The sequence below is a fragment of the Rhinopithecus bieti genome, unplaced genomic scaffold (genome assembly GCF_001698545.2).
Source record: "Rhinopithecus bieti isolate Rb0 unplaced genomic scaffold, ASM169854v2 scaffold_26106, whole genome shotgun sequence".
Classification (NCBI taxonomy): Eukaryota; Metazoa; Chordata; class Mammalia; order Primates; family Cercopithecidae; genus Rhinopithecus; species Rhinopithecus bieti.
Genome location: NW_016811748.1, coordinates 114,777 through 136,697, shown reverse-complemented (window position 1 = coordinate 136,697; position 21,921 = coordinate 114,777). Strand labels below are relative to the sequence as shown.

The 21,921-nt window shown below is 36.9% G+C and overlaps 2 protein-coding genes across 2 annotated transcripts in view; both read left to right on the top strand.

The window, feature by feature from the left end:
- The window catches only part of LOC108544064 (olfactory receptor 2AK2), a 46,364-nt gene extending 25,270 nt beyond the window's left edge, over window positions 1-21,094 (top strand). The window contains exon 3 of the mRNA XM_017895009.1: window positions 20,944-21,094. The gene's annotated coding sequence lies outside the window, so the exon portion shown is untranslated. The remainder of the gene's footprint in view (window positions 1-20,943) is intronic.
- On the top strand, window positions 4,163-5,101 carry LOC108544065 (olfactory receptor 2T8). The gene has a single exon (XM_017895011.1). It carries the CDS (start codon window positions 4,163-4,165, stop codon window positions 5,099-5,101), a length of 939 nt encoding a protein of 312 aa, XP_017750500.1.
- Window positions 21,095-21,921: the final 827 nt, after the last annotated feature.

The window sequence follows — 21,921 nt, the reverse complement described above, 5'->3', positions numbered from 1 at the left end:
GCTGAGATTTATATATACTAGTAGTGAAGCCCAAGTTCACAAAACTTGCAAAAGGTGGAGCCAGGATCCAAGGGTGCTTGACAGTAGAAAATATTAAGAAGAAATAACACAATCACAAAAAGCAGCCCCAGATAAAATCAATCACAAAGTGCCTGGCACAGTGAATACAATCTGTTGTTAACTATTGTTGTTATCACTGATTTTATTACATAGATACAAACATATAGAATATTAAAAAATGCAATTATATCACAGAGATGCAAACATACTGATACTTATAATGCAGCAGAGATTCTGTCAAGTTTAGTTCAATAAGGAAACTACCATGGATTCTACCACGGTTTCTTTTTATTTCAACTACTCTCTTTGACAACAGCTGATCTTTCAATATCACACTGTTTCATATTAAACTACAGACAAGTAATGCCAGAGCCACATTACCTCACCCCCTTAATGTATTTTAAGCATTATCTTTTCCATGAACATCTGTTTACCTATCATTTTTGATCCTAAATAATTCTCTTCTTTCAATAAATCACAGCTTTCCAAAAGCATTTTGGAAGTGTATTAAAATTATGGGTGTCTATAAAATGTCCCCCAAAATTAAACATCTTTGGCAACCAAAGTGGCAAGCTTATGCCTCTCTGGTTTATTAATCAGATTTAATTTAGGCCACACCCCTAAGAAGTAGAGTGTAGGCACTGGTATAAGTGAAGCCGATACAGCCAGGCTGGAAGAAGCTTTTCTCCACCCAAAGAGGCATTAAGATGATGCTGCTCAGACAGGATCCAGCCTTTTGGAAGGAGTCATCACTTTTATCTTCTGTAAGTAGACAATCTGTGATTCTGTAAATACTCATCACTTCATATTTAATAATTTTCCTGTAGAGTTTGAACTCCAGAGAATTCACAGCTATACATCTTTATATATTTTACAAATAAAATTCTATTATCTATTCTACAACCTGAAGAATCAAAACTTGCTAGCTGACACAGTCATCAGGTAAAATTCTTGTAATAACCTGTGAATTTTGTCAAATATATGATTTGGCTGTTTCCAATTTATTTTCTGACAGAACAAATTGATTAAGCATTTCAGTGTCTTGGGGAGGAGAGTTACAGTTTTACTATTAAGTTTTGGCAACAGGTATCAGAAAAATACAGAATGGAATGTTAAAGGCATTGTTCTCAATGTTCTACAATTACCCAACAAAATTATTGATGAGAAAAAGGAAGGGATATATATGTGCCTTCTACTAGCATTGCAAAAGAGATCAGTGTGATTTAAAGTAAAGATGTCCACATTTTATCACCATTCTAAGTAAGAAACTATGGGGACAGAAGAAAATATAGTTCAAAATTCTCTAGCTTTCTAAGCTATAGTGAAGAAACAAAAGGAAAATATTTATTTTTCAGGGTAGTACTTTATCATACTTCTTCCTACACTCGTCAGTCTTGAATTTTCAACCTTCTTTTAAATGAAATTATAGACATTTTATAGCAAGATTATTTAATTCTTCATTTTTCATTTAACTATACTTTGTTTCCATGGCCAATTTTTTTAAAAAATTATCCCAAATAATCATTTTTGTAGGTTTATAAACATTTTAATTAGTGGCAAATTATCTCCGCTTTGTAACATAAAAATATAGACAGTAATTTTAATAAAGCAAATAATTTAATATTATCACATCATAGAAAAATACAATTATCTACTAATTTTATTTAACACATTTAATTGATCAGTTCATGAAATAATCTGAATGCTATGGCATGATGACCAGTTAGACCGATAAAACTGATAATTTTACACACCTGGGAATAAAGAATTTTTATTCCACTTAAACATAAAGAATTGAAATATTACCTATTTTCACTGAAAAGGTACAAGCTAATGACATCAAATTTTACAAATTACTTAACCATAGTAGGAACTTCATAGTAAGAAAATGTATTTCCTGAACTGAAAAGTCATGCATGTTGTTCAGATTATTCTCTGGAAACATATGAACCAGTCTGGCATAATTTAAGTGGCTAATGAATTGAAATTACTATATATTTATGTTATATATGTTTACCTTACCAAAAAAAAAAAAAAACCTAACATCTGTTATCAAACATGCCATTAAATTGATACTTAAACATACAGCTGAAGTGAGTGGGAGCAACATTAATGGCTGTAACTGGATAATTGAATAAACTGTTATATATACAGATAACGAAATAGTATTCATCCTTAGGAAGGAAATTCTGACACATGGGATGAACATTTGAGGACATTATGAGAAATGAAATAAGCCAGACATACACATACACACACACACGCACACACACACAATACCACATGATTCCATTTATATGAGGTTTCTAAAACACTCAAATTTATAGAGACACAAAATAGAATGGTGGTTGCTGGGGGCTGTGTGTGAGAAGAAGGGGGAGTTATTTCACAATGGCTACAGAATTTCAATTTAAGGTGATGAAAAGAGATTCGTGAGATGGATATTGTGGACAGTCATAAAACAATATGATTATACTTGAAGTCACTATACTGACTCTGCACTTAAAAATAGTTAATATGATAGAAAAAAATAATTTAAGAAACTTGTCCAACACCCTACAGTTATGACATTACAGATTGATTTTTTAAAAGATATTTAAAGTTGATCAATCTTCAACACTAAGGAAGGTTGGAAAAGCAGAGAAATGGAAGACATCGAGTGAAAGAAATGAGTTAGGAGGGCTTTGAGGTCTTTCAGCAAAGTGACACTGAGGACTATAATTAGAGACTTTGTATAGTTCCTACGTGTAGAAAGTACATGTTATTGCATTTTCTAAGAAGTAAAAAGAAAAAAATGTGCATGTTAGAGATAAGAGGGTGTGAAGATCACAAAGTTTTGTCAAATGCAGAATTTATTTGTCAAGAAGGAAATATGTATATTTCCATGATGTTTACATTTTAAACAACCAAATAAAACCCTCAGGTATTGTGCTGCCAATAAAATTATGATGCTCAAGTAATGCACTCTGGTATCCACTGACGGAACTGCACTGCGTTTCTCAGTCGTGATTGGCATTTGAGTTTAGGGTGGATACAAAAAGTGGAGGCAAAGGGAATGCCCATGGAAGAGACGGGCTCCTTCTGCCATGTAACTTTACTGAATTAGACCATATCCTTGAGATTGAATCAGCATCGATATGCAGGTGTGGCCGTATTTATTCAACAAGGTAGAAAACTTCCTGCACCAGCAGATCTAAGAGGAAAATGCCTATAAAGATTTCATTTCTCTTGAGACTGAAGAAAAAACTAACTTATCTCTGTGATTGGATAAAGATCTTAGTTTTCTTTTTCCTCCTTTACCTGGTAAAGGTTATGCTTGTGGAGTGATGAAAAAAAGTCTCATTGCAACAAAGTACCTTGTACAGTTAATGAAAATGTGTATTTACATTATACTCTTACATTGCAAAGAAATAAAAAATATTCAAGAAAGTCAGCACTGTTTTTAGTCTATCACCTATAAAGGAGGACTAAATGTGTTCACAACTCCAAATTAACTATGTTTTTATTTGCAGACTCAGCCTTTCCAGACCTGAGAATATAAGTCACCCTGTTTATAAAGCTAAAAAAAAAAGTCTTCTTGGATTAAGTCAGGGAAAACCACCTGATTTTGGTAGGTTTCAATGAGTTTTGGTATGTTATAGACCCACAACCTTCATAATCAAGGATGTAGTTTTATATAATGAAATATACTGACTGAATTCAGCTTCTAAAATATTGACTATGCATGACATAACTCAAGCACAAATAAAATGACAAATTATGTGAATCATTTCATTCCCACTCACTTATGATGGCATCAGATAAAGCAAAATCATTCTAATAGGTTACTTGCAACTTATCCAGAACGTGGATTTGTTATACAAAATTAATCAATACTCAGCCTGAGAATAATTTATTATGAAATCCTTGGAAATGAGAAAAAGTTGAATTAATTTTATGCACAAATTAGAACATTTTGCAAGTGGCAAATGAAAGATTTGACATAGGTTTCATCGCTTTCACACAAGTACTTTTCAAGAACTATATAACTCAAATGGAGTACCATAAAGGATAAACACTGTCATCTTTTTCTCCATTTGCAGTGTCACTCTTATTTGAAATCATGGAAAATGGGAGCTCTACCTCTTATTTCATTCTCCTAGGTCTCTTTAACCACACCACAGCCCACCAAATCCTCTTCATGATGATTCTGAGTGTCGTTTTGACCTCCCTGTTTGGCAATGCCCTCACGATTCTCCTGATTCACCGGGACCGCCGGCTCCACACGCCCATGTACTTCCTCCTGAGCCAACTCTCCCTCATGGACATGATGCTGGTTTCCACCACTGTGCCCAAAATGGCTGCTGACTACTTGACCGGAAATAAGGCCATCTCCCCTGCCGGCTGCGGTGTGCAGATCTTCTTCCTGCTCACCCTGGGGGGTGGAGAGTGCTTCCTCTTAGCAGCCATGGCCTATGACCGCTACGCGGCTCTCTGCCACCCACTCCGATATCCCATGCTCATGAGCTGGCAGCTGTGCCTGAGGATGACCATGTCGTGTTGGTTCCTGGGTGCAGCAGACGGGCTCCTGCAGGCTGTTGCTTCCCTGAGCTTCCCGTATTGCGGGGCACATGAGATCGATCATTTCTTCTGCGAGGCCCCCGTGCTGGTGCGTTTGGCTTGTGCTGACACTTCAGTCTTCGAAAACGCCATGTACATCTGCTGTGTGTTAATGCTCCTGGTCCCCTTGTCTCTCATCCTGTCCTCCTATGGTCTCATCCTCGCCGCTGTTCTCCACATGCGTTCTACAGAAGCCCGCAAGAAGGCCTTTGCCACCTGCTCTTCACATGTGGCTGTGGTAGGACTCTTTTATGGAGCTGCCATTTTTACCTATATGAGACCCAAATCTCATAGGTCCACTAACCACGATAAGGTCGTGTCAGCCTTCTATACTGTGTTCACCCCTTTGCTAAACCCCCTCATCTACAGTGTGAGGAACAGTGAGGTCAAGGGAGCCCTGATAAGGTGTATGGGTCAGTGTGTGGCCTTAAGTCATGAATAAGAGTATGTATATTTGCTCCAACATTCAAAACTGTGCAAAGTGTTTGTGTGGAATTTCCTAGAGATAAGGAATATACACTTTTATGTCTACATCTGTTGTGTCTCTCTCTGTCTCTCTGTGTGTTTGTGTGTGTGTGTCTATGTGTTGCTTTGAATTGCAGATGAATCTTCATTCCTTGGGTTCATTTACTCAGCTATCATTATCCAATCAAATTGTGGATTGTTAAAAATCGGTGAAATCACTAATTTTTAGTAAGATGGTTTTACGTCATACCTCACAATAATATTTTATTCAAAGAATTGATTAACTGTTCGAGCAGTTTTGAAGGTTACTTGTTGCCATTTGTTTCAAATTGAGGTGTAGCTTACACATAGCAGAATTCTCACATTTAAGGTGTTCCTTTTCAACCGATTTCCACAAATATCTACCCTGGTAATTACCCATGATCAAGAGATACCATTTTCACCACCTCAGAAAGGTCCTGCAAGCCATTTTCCAGTGATACCTCAGGCCTAAGATACACCCACTGCTCTAATTTTTATCTCTGTTCATCAGTTTGGGCTATTCTAAAATTTCATATCAAAGGAAACCAGTAGTATTGTCTTGAATCTTGTTTCCTTCTTTCAGCTTAATATATTTCTAAAATCCCTCCACATTTTTACCTCATTGATATGTTGCTCTTCTTTTACTGCTAAGTAGTATTTCGTTTTTGGAAAATTTCATCATTTGTTTATCCATTATTTTGCTGATGGGCATCTGGGCTATTATAAGTTTGAAGCTCTTATGACTGAAATGTCTGTTAATCTCCTATTTGTAATAATATGTTTTTATTTTTCTTGGTAGCTGTCTGATGAACTCCTTAGTAAACTGAAGAGTTTTCAAAGTGATTGTTTACTCTTTTACTGCCACTGACAATGCACACAAGTTCCAGTTGCTCCAAATATTGATATTTTCTTCATTTTAGCAGTTCTTCTGAGTGTAGTAGGAACTCAGTTTGCTTATAATTTGCATTTTCCTGATGACTAATAATGTCAAGGCCTCTTGCATTAGCTTATTTTCTATTGCCTAGTGATGTAAACTGTCTATTTCAGTTTTTGGAAAAAAAAATCTGTATATGCTTCCAAAGCAAAAACAACTTGGTTATTAATTAATAGGCAATCTATAGCATTCATAGGACTACTTGGAATTTTGGAAATAAAATCATATATTGGGTTATTTGTTATTATATTTCCTGACATATGTGTTATCATTCAATGCCTCAAGATTTGCTATTTTATTAAACCAGGTATTTAGTACATCTCTTCCACCTCCTGCATTCTGCTTAAAGCTATAAATCTGTTTGTTTTAATTATGAATTGTAACAGAACATTCCACTTCACTGGAGGAATGATGCCACTAAAAACACACAGATTTTATTAATTTTACATATACAGGGACTTCTTCACAAGAGTATGGAGTCTGAAGAAGTGGCCAAAGAGAGACAATTTTATATTTTCCCAAGAAGAAATGACAGGACAAAGGGGATTGGGTAGCAGCAATACATTTCTAAGTGAGTCATTAGGAGGTATATGAAGGGGAGTAAAACTTGTAGAAGGATTACTTAGGTAAGTGTATTCATTCTGATCCATTGCAGCACAGATCCCAGTGTCTGGTGTGAGGGCTATTTTCTCAGCTGGTACATGGAGGGTGTACCTGCTGAGGAATCTCTATGGCTTCACGCATGTATGAAGAGGATGATCAGCTGGCCCTTTCTGAAACGACCACTGCTCCTATGTTTTTAACTCAAAGTAATCAGTATTCCAATTTGGTCCAATTTGCTATTTGGGGGATGGCATGTCTCTCACTCCTTTACTAGTAAATGATTATATAGATATAGTAACTTTCAGGCAAGAAATTTGGCTTGTTAAAATGACTGCTGCGTTTACAAAGGAAACAACAATAAATATACATTTATTTCTATATCAATTTATTTATAAATATATACTCATGTGATCTCCAAAGAGAAAAATCAAAAAATCAACTGGAATACAATGGTTTCACATATTTAGAGTTTTTTTTTTTACTTTGCTTTTTTTTAGTCTGAATCTTTTCTTTCACAACTTTTCCTTTTCTGGAAATAAGGAGCAGAGGAATGTAGAGCAGACGCTCTCAGGGAGCAGGAGCCAGTGAGATCCAGGTTGGCAGGTCCCTGCAGTACTGTGGAAGTGGCGGCCCCTGGGGATTGAGGAAGACAGGCTGGTTGAGACATTTACCTTGGGCCTGCAGGTTGTGCTTTAGGGTATCTAAAGCCAATTTATTACCCTTTAAACCTGGTTTATTTCTATAAACACAGGCATAATTTGATCATAGGGTAATTTCATCAAATAGTCAACTTCCATATCCTTTCAGACACATTAAGTGAATTGTTTTAACCCTCGCCTAGATGGAGTAAAGAGAGCATAATTTCTTATATAATAACTATAATAATAGTAATAAACAGAAATACCTCTTGTTCATTTAGTACTTACTTTGCAACTGTATTTTGCTTAATATTTCTCCTTCATTTTATTATTTTAGTTACAACCATAACCTTCCAGAATCGGCTCAGTGTTAATTCTCATTTTTTAAAAAACAATGGAGACAAGCTTATTGGGATAAAATTCATTGTCCACCTTTATATAGACCGGAATCCAGTTGCCTCCCTTTAAAAAGCTTGCACTCAGGAAACAGCTAGTTGTCACAGGGTTTCAGTGAGCACTGCCCCCATCCCGCTCATATACACGTGCACACTCATTTGAAATCGCCATCATTTCTTCTACTAGAGTTCAAGATGTTGTCAAATGGTTTTCCTCCTTTCACACAAGCTACTGCTGCAGGTTCTCCTCGCTTTTCTCACGCATCCCCGAGGGACATGGCTCCTAATGGTGCCCTGTGAAAGGGTGGCCGTTTTATCTCCCAGAAGCCACACACTACAGGACTTCCTGTTGGGAAGGTGTCTTTCATATGCTCCTTTCAAACCACATATCCCCCTTCTCCCTGCAAACTGTCAGCTAATCAGAAAGAAATCACTGAACTGAGTATCACCCAATGCCTCGGAGTCACTCTCAAGGACGTGACATTGAAACAAACATCTGAGTAGCATGAACAGCAGCTGGACACCATGAGGAAGGAAGGACATGATGCTGGCTTAAGGATATGGGCTGCATATTTCAAACTTTGTAGAATTCTCTTGAGTTTTCTTATGTGGCCAAGAACATTTTATATTGTATAGGAAATTCATAACTTTTGATCAATCATTTTATCATTCCTTGAAGCCTTCTGCCATGCTCCTCTTAAAGGGCACATTTTCTGCTCCATCCACTCCTGAGTGTTCTTTGCACCTAGAGTGACCTGCTCTGCCTGCTCCAGGCTTTGGTGGGGGGCAGAGGTAATAAGGGTCATTTCTCCACTTCTACCCTAGGCCCTTGAGTGCATCTCAATGTCAAAGTTTATTAAATGGAAGAAGAAACTGCTCTTCTCTTCCGAAACAAATTAATTCTCCTTTTAGATCTCACAAATAAGTGAGAGCGTGCAATGTTTATCTTTCTGTGCCTGACTTACTTCACTTAACATAGTGACCTCCAGTTCCATCCATGTTGCTGCAGATTAAAGGATCTCATTACTTTGTAGAGCTGAATAGTGCTCCGTTGTGTGTAGGCACCACATTTTCTTTATCCATTTATCTGCTGATGGACACTTAGGTTGCTTCCAAATTTCGGCTATTGTGAAAAGGTCTGTAACAAACATAGGAGTGCAGACATCTCTTTGATACTGTTTTCCTTTATTTTGGGTATGTCCAGGGGGATTGATGGATCATATGATGGTTCTGTTTTTAGTTTCTTAAGGAGCCTCCAAACCATTCTTCATAGTAGTTGTACTAATTTACGTTTTCACCAAGAGTGCACCATGGTTTTCTTTTCTCCACATCCTTGCCAGCATTTGTTGTTGTCTTTTGGATATAAGGCATTTTAACTGGGGTGAGATTATATCTCATTGTAATTTTGATTTGTATTTCTTTTATAATCAGTGATGTTGAGCACCCTTTTTTATGCGTGTTTGCAATTTGTATGTCATCTTTGGATAAATGTGTATTCAGATTTTTTGCCCATTTTATAATTATATTATTAAATTTTTTTCTAGACAGTTGTTTGAGCTCCTTATATATTCTGGTTATTAATCCTTGTCAGATGGGTAGTTTGCAAATATTTTCTCCCATTCTGTGGATTGTCTATTCATTTCGTTGATTGTTTCCTTTGCTGTGCAGCTTTTCGACTGTGATCCCATTTGTTGATTTTTGCTCTGTTGTCTGTGCTTGTGGGGTATTACTTAAGACATCTTTGCCCGGACCAATGTCCTGGAGACTTTTCCCAGTGTTTTCTTGTAGTAGTTTCATAATTTAAGGTGTTAGATTTAAGTCTTTAATCCATTTTGATTTGATTTTTGTATAGGGCAAGAGATAGGGGTGTGGTTTCATCTTCTGCATGTGAATATCCAGTTTTCCCAGAACATTTATAGAAGAGACTGTCTTTTCCCCAGTGTGTGATTTGGCACCTTTGGTTGCAAATGAGCTCACTGTAGGTGTGTGGATTTGTTTTGGGGTTCTTTATGCTGTTCCATTGGTCTATGTGTCTGTTTTTGTGCCAGTATCTTGCTATTTTGATTGCATAGCTCTGTAGTATAATTTGAAGTCAATTAATGTGATTCCTCCACTTCTGGTTTTTGCTAAGGATAGCTTTGTCTATTCAGGGTCTTTTATGGTTCCTTATAAATTTTAGGGTTGTTTTTTCTATTCCTGTAAAGAATGGCATTGGTATATTGATAAGGGACTGCATTGACTCTGTATACTGCTTTAGATAGTATGGACATTTTAAGAATATTCATTTCTCCCATTCATGAACGTGGAATTTCTTTTCATTTTCTTGTTTCCTCTTCAATTGGTTTTATCAGTGTTTTATAGTTTTTATTATAGAGATCTTTCTCTTCTGATGTTAATTCCTGGGTATTTAATGTTATTCATGGCTACTAGAAATGAGACTACATTTTTTTCATATTGTTCACTGTTGACATATAGAAATGCTTCTGATTTTTAAATGTTAATTTTGCATCTTGCAACTTTACTGAATTTGTTCATCAGTTCCAAGAGGTTTTGGTGACATCTTTAGGTTTTTCCAAATATAAGGTGATATCATTGGCAAACAAGAATAATTTTACTTCTTTCATTCCAATTTGGATGCCCTTTATTTCATTCTCTTGTCTAATTGCTCCTGCTAGGACTTCCAGTGCTATATTGAATAACAGTAGAGAAAGTGGGCATCTTTGTCATGATCTATATCTTAGAGGAAAGGGCTTTAGTTTTCCCCCATTCAGTATACTAGCTGTGTGTCTGTCATATATAGTTTTTATTATGTTGAGTTATGTTCCTTCCATCTTCAGTTTTTTAGTGGTTTTTATCATGAAAGGATGTTGAATTTTATCAACTGCTTTGTTTAGCATCAATTTAAACGATCATATGGCTTTTATCCTTCATCTGTTAATATGATTCATCACATTGATAAATTTGCATACATTGAACTATTCTTGCATCTCAGGGATAAATCCTACTTGGTCATGATGAGTGATCTTTCTAATGTATTGTATGCCAATTGTATTCTCCAGCTCTAGAATTTCTGCTTGATTCTTTTTAATGATTTCAATCTCTTTGTTGAATTTATCTAATTCTGAATGCCCTCTCTGTGTTATCTTGGATTTCTCTGAGTTTTCTAAAACAGCTACTTTGAATACCCTGTCTGGAAAGTCACATATCTCTGTATCTCCAGGACTGTTACCTGTTGGCTATTTAGTTTATTTGGTGAGGTCATGTTTTGTTGAATGGTATTGATGCTAGTAGATGTTTAGTGTCTGGGCATTGAAGAGTTACGTATTTATTGTAGTCTTCACTATCTGGGCTTTTTGTACACGTCCTACTTGGGAAAGCATTCAAAATATTCAAAAGTACATGTGTGTTGTGATCTAAGCCGTGTCTACTTTAGGGGGCACACCAAGCCCAGTAATGCTGTAGTTCTTGTAGACTCATTGAGGTATCACCTTGATATTCTTGAACAAGATCTGGATGAATTATACAGATTACCAAAGACTCTTGTTTTCTTCCCTTACTTTCTCCCAAACAAACAAAATCTTTGTCTGTGTTCTGAGCCACTTGGAGCTAAGAGTGGAGTTACACAAGCACCCCCGTGGCAACCACCACACTAACACACCACACAACACAAAGTCCCCTTTACTCTTTTCTCCACTTTTTTTTTTTAAAGCAGGAGTTTCACCCTCATAGCCACCACATCTGGGAATGTGTTGAGTCTCGTCTGTGAGCCAGTAATCTCAGGCTCACCTAAGGTCCTCAGCATGGTACCTGGGTATCACTGCTGGTTATTCAGGGCTCAAGGGCCTTTCAGTTAGCAGTTGATGAATGCTGCCAGGATTGGGTCCTTCCCTTCATGACAGCAGGTTCCCTTCTGGCCCAAGGAGTGTCTAGAAATGTCCACATGGCCCACGGAGTGTCTAGAAATGTCCACAATCTAGGGCCTGGAACTAGGGGTTGGGGCAATGATTAGATCAATGATGAAAGTCTCAAAGCCTTGGCACAGTGGTACTGATTACTGGTAGCGATTTCTGATGACTCTGATTGGTGCCCTCTCCTGCTATGGCTGGGTTGATGCCAAGATGCAAGAAAAAGTCCTCACTGTTTCTTATCTTCTCAGCAGAGGGAAGGGGTTTTTTTGGAGCCACACACTGTGCAGCCTGGGGCTAGGGCAGTTGTTCCAGCACTCCCTTAGTTGTCCTGGCTGGTGTCTCAGTAGGTCGTGTCCCCCCATAGTCCACAGGCTCTGGGCCAGGTCAGCACTCGGACTCACTTAGGGATTGTGGTCACCGTGGCCTGGTTTCTTTTTCTCGGTTTTCTTTTAAGGCCCCAGAGCACTTTAGTCCATGGTGGAAAGGTTTGCAGGAACTCGAGTTCAAACTGCTGGGATTGGCAACTGCCCTCGGGCTAGGGCTAGTCTAAATGCTCCCTCCACGGATGGGCATCAGCTGAGTTTGGTCCAGCTTTGTTTTCTGCTCTAGCAGGGCAGCGCTGAGTTCAATGCCTCACAATTGCTGCGCTCTCCCTCTCCCCAGAGCACAGAATTGCTCTCTGCACCATGCTGATGCGGCTGGGGGATGAGGCAAGGGTGCATTTGCAACTCACAATTGTTTTTCTATCTCATCAGTGCTTCTTTCAGCCATATAAAGCTAAGGCCAGGTACAATGAGTGCTCATCTGATTTTATGTGTATAAAGGTGCTTTTGTGTGTGGGTAGTTAATAAATTGGTGTCCTTGCCGTGGGAACAATTGGTGGAGCCTTCTATTCTGCCATCTTCTTCCTCCTCCTTCCAAATTTTGATTTCTTTAAAATAACATAACTGGGCTTGTTATGCCTGTAATGATTGTCTTTTGTACATATAAAGTATTTCCAGTTTATGGCTACCTAATATTGTCATTGTCTATGTTTGCATTTATTTTTACTTTACAACTCATATTCTCTTTTTCTATACACGCACACACAAATATACATTCATGTAGATATAAATATTTGTTACATATATGTGTGTGTGTGTGCTAAAACTAAGATGTAGGCATTTTCACGAGTAGTATCCCATAAAAAAAATGGATAGAAGTTGGCATGTATATGAATAAAGAAACCTGAGGTGGGTGGTGAAAGGGGCAGAGAGAAACAATCTAAAGTAGAAAAGAGTCAACAATCCATTAAACCTTTGATCCCATTGTTTCCTTTTCCTGGAACTAACATTTACACAAGCTATTTTACACACTGTTTAGTTTTCTTTAGATATTACGATTAAATGCATTTAAAGCCCAGTTGATGTCTTTACAGTTAAAAATTGAATATGTATGTTATGATGTGTCACAATATAAGTAGCAAAATATAACCAACAAAACTTAGCAGGGGAAGAAATAGAATGTTGGAAAACAACACATCTGCACATGTTAATTTCATCTTTTAAGCCAGGCATAGATTTATCATTTAAAGTTGATACATCAGGTAATACAACATAATTTGCATTCATATATATTTCTATGAGAAGACTAAACGAAAGGGATTCGTAACAGTCCACCTTATGGATCAAGAGAATGCGGCCAGGCTGGGCACAGTGGCTGGCGCCTGTAACGCCAGCAGTTTCGGGGGCCGAGGCCGGCAGGTCACCTGAGCTCAGGAGAATGAGAACCACCCATCGAGTATAAACTGATTTTCATCAACTTCATCTCCTATCATGTGTTCAAAAGGGTTTTGTAGCAACAGTTTCCATAAGTTGGATTTTTACACCAAACTGTTCTGCAAGAGCCTGCTTGACAATGTTCTTAACAGATTGTTTAATACCTTTATTGAATTGGCAATTAAAAACTTTTTCTTAGTGACATTTGGTAAATGAGTGATGTTTATTGGGAAGCTGCTTAATGGAAGAGAAAAATGAAAGGATTAGATCATGACTATTGTTAGGAAAAGTGAGAAATTAAATGGCCACGTGAAAAACTTCTCTTCTCTTCCTTGGGTATTTTTTACTCATTTGCCCTCTAGGGAAACAAACAACAGAGTTTGGTGATGAAACGTGCATTAAACAGCTGTTCTCAAGCTGTTAATTAAAAACAAAACAAACAAACAAACTGCAGAGGAGGCAGCCCAAGCCTTGGTTTTGGAACACATTCTCTGCTTGCCATTTACATGTTTTGAGTCAAGTTTTCAGTACCAACCAGAACCAGTTTAATTGATATTCCTTCTGGATTATTAGAAGGAGTTTTCTCCATGAGAAATCTCAGGACGTTTATGATGTCATATGCTAGATGACTTAAACTCTTCTGTCTTTGGTTCCTGGAGCTGTGTGCACGGTGCTGAAGTGTGAAATCCATGCCTTCAGCTAAATGGTCATCTTCAAATACCTCTAACTGGCACTCTCTTTTTTGGAAGCTTGTGCCGTTTAACCTGGATCTCCTCTCATCTTTTCAAGGAAAGACACTAACATGAAGACAGAAAACAAGAAGATCGAGAAGATTCCCTTTCATCTCTTGTTTCTAAGGTCTCACCTCTTGTGAAGTTGTTTGTAACCCATTTTGTCTTCACCTAATATTCCTCTCTCTGGATATATTATACCTGTAAGTGATCCTCTGTCATCAACTGCTATCTCCATTCTCAGGGGAAGAAAGCCATTTGGCTCTCTCAGATAATGTGCGTGAATAGCAGAAAAACAGGAAAGTTCACTCATTTGAGATAATACAGATATTTTGTGCATGTTCAGTTCCCACAAACTTGATATCTTCTAAGTGACAGGGAATTAGGTAAGATGATCAAAATAATTAAATCGAATGGGATTGGAAAGTAGGAATTTTGGTAGAGGTATGAGTAACTGGCATGTTTACTTTAAGAGGATTGGATTGAAGAAAATGAATTAAGCATAATCCAGGAGTACACAGGCAAATACTTTTAACTAAACTAACGAAGGAAAACTAGACAAAACCTAGTTGTCAAAACTAAAAACAGGTTACTGTTGAACTATTCCTGAGTACTGTCAAACTCTCCATTTAGCACACATAAAGATTCATTTTTCAGGGAAAAGTGGAACCTTTACAATTAAATGGAGTCACCAGTTTGGCATAAATAACCATGGAAACACTTGAGGAAGGCTGTACATTTTCTCTTGTTTCATCTATAAAATACCCACTCGTGTATGTATTTAATTTTTAAAAATTTTTATTTTTTTTCTACTTTTATTTTAGATTCTGGTGGTACATGTGCAGGTTTGTTACCTGGTAATGTTTTGTGATGGCGAGGTTTGGGGTGTAAATGGTCCCATCACCCAGGCACCTAGCATATACCCTTCTTCTAGCCATCTCTGTTTTCTATTGCTGCCATCTTTATTCCATGAGTATATAAATGTTGAGCTCTTATTCATAAGTGCCACTCACTTACTTAAAACAAACATCACTTTCTTGAAAAAATGTTTAACAATCGTCAACTACCCTGCTTGCATTTTGATAGATTCAGTCACTCTTTTGTGAACTTATTTTATTGATTGCTTTTTATGACCCATTTTGGACACACTAAGAGACAGTCTGTGACAGGAATGTTCTTGCTATCGTGTGGTGGTTGGTGGGTCAGAAGTCGTCAGTCGGGCTCTGTTGAAGGCACTTGCGTAACACTTCCTGTGAGGTTAGAAGGGACCAAGTGGCCTACGTCTTCCCATTGCCTTGTGGACTGCGTCATTAGCTTGCTTTCTTTTCCAAAGATCAGTTTTATTCACATTTAAGTGGTCTTCACAGCCACTTGTCACAATGCAATATCATAGAAGATATCAAAGCAAATCTTTCTACCATTTGTGCTCTCAAATTAATAGTATGAGTTTGGAATGGGAAAAGATAAAGTGTTCTAGGAGTAATCAATTGATGTATAGACGACCGAATATATACAAGGCTGTGCCAATGGCTGTGGATATAAGGACTATTTAGAGGATGACTCTACCCTCAAACAGCTCATATTATATTTGAGGAGGCAGAAGCATGCAGCAAATCAAAACAACAAAGAGAGTTGTAGAAACAAGTTGAAGAGGTGCCGTGAGGGCAGCATGGGGCTTGCCCCTGTCAGAACGTATCACAGAAAGACTCAAGAGGTCTTCATTAAACTCTGGCAACCATCCGAGTGTGGTCCATGTTATTTAGAAAGGCACGAAATACAAAGTTCATACCATGTGATGAGTGAAATAAATCAGGTTCTAGGATGCTCTGGTCAAGTGTATTCCTGATTCTTCAATCTCCATTCAATTCCTCAAAATCTCCTGATTGCTCTACCTTGAGCTTTATTTCTGCCTTTGGGGGAATTTTTTTCCTATCCCAATCCAAAACTTTCCAGGCTGACTACAAGTGATTGTAATTTATCTATGCACATGTATGTTTGTAAACAGGCAGTGCTATGTTTCCTACTTAAAAATATGTTATGCATATCTTTACATGAAAAGACAGCTAACCTACATCATTATCAATGTGGATAATGTAAATGGAGCAATGTTTGATTTACTCAACCTATTTATGTTGATCATTAAGTTTGTTTCCTGTTTATTTTCACAACCAATAGCAATAATTTATTTAAGGTCGTCACATATGATTCCCACTTCACACTATTTATTTCCTCAGAATAAACTGATGAAAATGGCTAACACATGGATTTTTTAAGTTTGCTAAATGCCAGACACTTCCAGAAAAAAAAAAATGGTTTCAATTTGTACTTACACTAGCAGTGTGTGATGTTGCCCGCTTCTTCACAATAAAAATCCTAATTTATTGCCGTTACTTCAGCATTTTTTCAGAATACAAATGCGTACCTCTTCATTAAAGAGACTCAAACATCATAAAAAGTTTTCACAAAGAAATGTATTTATTTATTAAGTTTTTTGAGCCACTTCATCTGGAGTGTGCATTTTAAAGTCTAACTCTTTACCTCTAAGTTACAATTTTGTTTTCTTCACATATATAAACACTACCTTTCCCAGTTATCTGAATTCTCATCTTACTTATATGAAACATTGGCATGTATGTGGGTTTTTTGTATTTTGGGGGGAGATGACAGTGTTTATTTCTAGATACTCTCCGTTTAATATCTCTTAGTTGTTGAGCCTTGTTTTTTTCTGTTCAGTTACTCATCCTTTACATTTCACATTGGTCCTACAGCGGTCAAAGTCAATTTTTAACATTAAATGTGCTGGACAATTAATATGTGCTTGTCCTTTCAGATAAAATTTATAATCATTTTGACAAATTCCTCTAGAATAATGTAGCACATGTCTGTAATCCCAACACTTTGGGAGACCATGACAGGAAGATTTCTTTAGGCCAGAAGTTCAAGACCAGCCTGAACAACATGGCAAGATCCTGTCTCTACAAAAAATACAAAAACATAAGCTGGATATGGTGGTCTGGGCCTGTAGCCCCAGCTATGCAGGAGGCTGAGGTAGGAGAATTGCTTGAGCCCAGAAGGTTGAGGCTGCAATGAGCTGTGGTCATGCTACTGTGCTCCAGCCTGAGGAACAGAGCAAGATCCTGTCTCAAAAAGGAAAAGAATAAGAAATATTTTGTTGATATGTTGTTGATATTATGAGTAACTACTTGTTCATATATGCTGGGGCATTTGACATTCTTATTAAAACCAGAGTGGATTCCTGCAAGAAGTATAAGTGACCTGAGACCTGGGGCTACAGTAACCAGATGAAGAGAGAATTGCGCTCTAGGCAGAGAGAGCTCCTGAGTCAGGCTATTTTCTGGGAGCGAGGTGCCAGGAATTGACAGAGCACTGCAGAGAGCTGAGTATCCAGGTCACTCAGGGACATACAAACCACAGTCAAAACTTGATCTTCAGCTCACAAACAACCAAGAATCTTTGAAGGGCATTAGAATGGCAAAAGAGGGAGTTTATATGAACAGGTTTGAAGATGTGTTATTATTAATGTACTTCTGAGTTTAATAATTAATATTCATTTGGGAAATATATATGTGAACTTGTTTATAATTATGAGAGTTTTCTGTCTTTTGAAGGCTATATATATTTATAAAATAAATGATTAATTAATTCCATATTTTCTGTATACAAAGATTTTAAATTTTCTGTCCTTAGAAGATTTTTATGGGAGGCTTTCTGAACTAGGAATTTTGGGAAAGCAGAGTTCCATTAAAACTTTTAAATTGTTCCAAATTTAGAGATCTTCTTTGGCATTCTCTTAGAATTTTGACTATATGTGTGTGTATGCATTATGTCTACTTATAATAATATATGCATATTAAGAATTTTGACTATGTGTGTATGCATTATATCTACTTATAACTATATATGCATATTATGTGTATGCACACACTTATACAAAACCATACTTTAAAATCGTCTTCTTCACTAAAATTTCAAACTATATCAATATAATGTTAAAATAACTTCCCATACTATAAATATTTTATCACTCTTCTCGTATCTGTAGTTGGATCATTTTTCTTACTTTTATGATGCTTTGTGTCATCCTTTCTGCCCTCAAGTGTCATTAGCATGGCCAGAAATAGATCTATTTCATTTCAGTTTTAAAGAATCAACTTTAAATGTTCAGTCTGCTTTTTTTAAAAATCCATTAATATCCGTTTAAGTATTTAATGCTCTTTCTCTTATTTAAATGTATTCTGTGGATATTTTTCTAATGTATTGGGTTGAATCTTTATTAACATCCATATTTTTTATAAGAATTACATTATTAGAGGTTATAAAATTTTGTCTGGATACATCTTGAGCTATATCCTATAGGCTTCCATACATATTTAATTTAATGAAAGTTTGAACTTCCTTTGGCCTAAGTAGTGTTTTAGGCATATGTTAAAGTATTTCAAATTCTCTGATTTAGATGTGAACCTGTTATTATGATTTTAGAATTCTAATATATTTTAGTAAAAAAAAAAAAAAACAAGAGATTGTCCTATGGAAGCTAACTGAATATATTAAGCACAAAATGCATTTCCATTTAAAATTCAAATTACAGGATTATTCTCTTTGTTCCATTGATAATATCGCATTATATCATAGTTTATATATACTTATGCCATTCCTTTTTGCATCTTTTAGTTCTCGTTTCCATTTGTACATTTTGTTTTGTTTTCTTTGAAGAGTAAATCTACACTTTAAAAGGGGATGTTTACGTTGAATGATGTTGTAGCCATGATTAACATAGCTGTTTTCTATCTCATTTCACCATATGCTTCATTTTAATTTCCTGTGCTGTTATATCTTTTTTCTTTCATTATTTTAAGCCATTTTAATACATACCCAAACACACATGTACACACATACAAACATTCTTGTAACTCATTTTAATATTAGTAACTGATTTTGTTAATCTTTTCCAAAGTCGTTCTTATTCTTACAGTTGCCTCCGTGTTGGAGTCATAGGCAAAATGTATTTTCTCTAGCTCATTTACTGAGAAAAAATGTTAGATTCTTCATAATTGTATATGTTTTTGTTTATCATCAGTCCTTTGCCCTGTATGTTCCAAGAAAGAGGGAATATTGTAAATGGTATCTTCCGCTCCTGGAAAAATGTCTAGTGAATAGCTGGATCACAATAAGCAGTTGAGTGAATAAATACATGAATAAATGAAAGCTGCTTTCTGGTACTTCGTAATTTTACATTCTATTTAAATAGAATTTGTTTTGCATGTATAGTATTAGCATTCCATTTTCAGACCCTGTTTTCTGTAGAGATAGAGATAGGTATATCTCTCTGTGTCTACATATTAGATGTCATAGATATATGTGTATCTATTTCTACATATATATATTTTTGTTAATAAGAATCTTGAATTCTATGCAATGAGGCAATCATATTTATATTATTTTTTAAATATGTATATTTAACCTGAATTCAACATTTACTATCAGTAGTATTACGGTTTCTTCCTTTTTCTCAATTCTGTTTCATCTACACAAATATTCAGCTGTATCTTAGTGGTTATTCCTCCTAAGTCATCTCAGAATGTCTTCCTGCTTGAGCTACACATTACTTTCAACTAAAATGTATCTAATGATATCGACAATAAGTTTTACTGAACAGACAGCACATTCTAGAGACTAGTCTAAGAAACTGACGTGTGTGAATGATGTAATCTTTAAAACTTGTGACCTTTCTATTATTACAGAGCAAATGGGGACACGGATACAAAATAATTTAAGTGCTTGTGGTCACAGGATTTAGTGGTGGAGAAAGGATCAAACCCAAGGAAATTCTGGCTCCAGAGCTCTCTTTTTACTGCAACGTTGTGTATCTTCAGTTCAGACATTTTTTCACTTTTATTTGGAATTTCTCAGGAAGACACCTGTGGTCAGTGTGAATTTTAGCCTGTGTAGGTGACTGTGTTTTCCTTTTCTTGTGTTTTGTTTGCATGATACTATGTTTTTATTAGATGCTGCCAGATGCTTTTACTTCAAATCACTTTCCCAGACATGCACAAGTGTATGTATTAACGAAATGAAACATCCATATACAGAGTCTGTTTATTCCTTTCCTAAGTTTCCTTTTCAATTTTTATTAATAATTCTCTCCTATTTGTGAAATCACTCTTTTAAAACATTGATTATTTATGTTTTGCTTTTGTAGTTCCAATATTTCATGTATGTAAGTCTCTCTCTCTCTCTCTCTCTCTCTCTCTCTCTCTCTCTCTGTTTTTCTTTCTTGATGGAGTCTTGCTTTGTTGCACAAGTTGGAGTGCAATGGCGCGATCTCAGCTCACTGCAACCTCTGCCTCCCAGGTACAAGCAATTCTCCCTTCTCAGCCTCCCGAGTAGCTGGGATTACAGGTGCCCACCATCATGACTGACTAATTTTTGTAGAGACAGGGTTTCACTATGTTGGCCAGGCTTGTCTTGAACTCCTGACCTCAGGAGTGACCTCAGGTGATCCGCCCACTTCGGCCTCCCAAAGTGCTGGGATTACAGGTGTTAGTCACTGTGCCCAGTGCATGTCTATCTTTCTTATAATTTAATATCTGCCTTTCTGCATCCCCGGAGAGCTACTAAAGTTTTATCCTCCACAACCCTAATACAATTTTATGTCTTCAGCTCTCTTATTTGCAGCTTTTCTTGTAACTTCTCATGCTGGAACTGTTTTTAATTGTCATGGGTAAAGCACTGCACTTGCCTGAGTGTGTTCACCCTCTCCTGAAGTGTTCCCTAACGTTGTCGTCTGTTTCTGCTCCCATTGACATTGCAGGAAGCTCCTTCTAATTCATCAGGTCGTCACGAGGAGCTCATTAGATGAGATTCTACCCACGAGATGGAGGATCTGCATTCTGGATGGATAGTGGGCAGAACAAATCTTCAGCCCCTTTTCCCCTCACCACCTAATCCACTCAGCCTCTTCTAAACTGGTAAGCAAAACTGTGCAGTTATGTTTGAAGTTTTGTTGAAAGAGAAGGAAAACTTAGAAAGGAAAAGTTTCGATTTCTTGTTAGCTTGCATTTTCCTTCTGTCTGTGTATTTCTCACTTTCCTAAATGAAGTCACTGTGCTGAGAACACTCCTTCAAGAACCTCCTTTGTTGGTCTACTTGCAACACTCTACCCTTGTTCTTCACAACTTCTTGGCTAGGGGAGGGTAAGAATGGGGAAAGCAGAGAAGCAGACCCTGCTGCAGAGAAAACCTGGCACAGAGACGCACAGTCAGTCCTTTCTCTGAGTGGTTCACACCCTGAGAGACCTTGTACATGTGCTGGCCAAAACTGAAGAGGCTTTTCTCTACCAAGGAGTCAGCAGGGTTCATCTTTTCCTGTGTCCCAAGATTTTAATTTTCATTGTAGATAAAAGTTGAGTCGTTTCTGTGGTTTTGTGAGCATGTACTCAGAAGTTGAAACAGGCCTCCCTGGAGAATGTGTAGACACTTGCAAACTATTTTTTAGGCCCTAGTTGTTCATGTAATGCTATTACCTAACATATTGATCCTCACTGTTTAATCTGAGAGTGAACTTAGGAAATGACAGTCTTCTTCCTGGAATGAGTTTTCCCAGAAACTAGTCTTTTACAAGTCCATATCTCTTGCTAAAAGATTCCTCTAATGGCAATTATTTGCATGATCAGGAAGAATGTTCTGAGATTTTATTATTTTAAATAATTCAGAAGACAGTGCACAAGCCTGGAACCCTGCCTAGTGTCCAACAGGTGACACGTGCTTTTAAAGTGCGTCCCTGAGTGTTC

Coding starts and splice junctions, on each gene's coding strand:
- LOC108544065 (XM_017895011.1), top strand. CDS start 4,163: ATGGAAAATGGGAGCTCTACCTCTTATTTCATTCTCCTAGGTCTCTTT.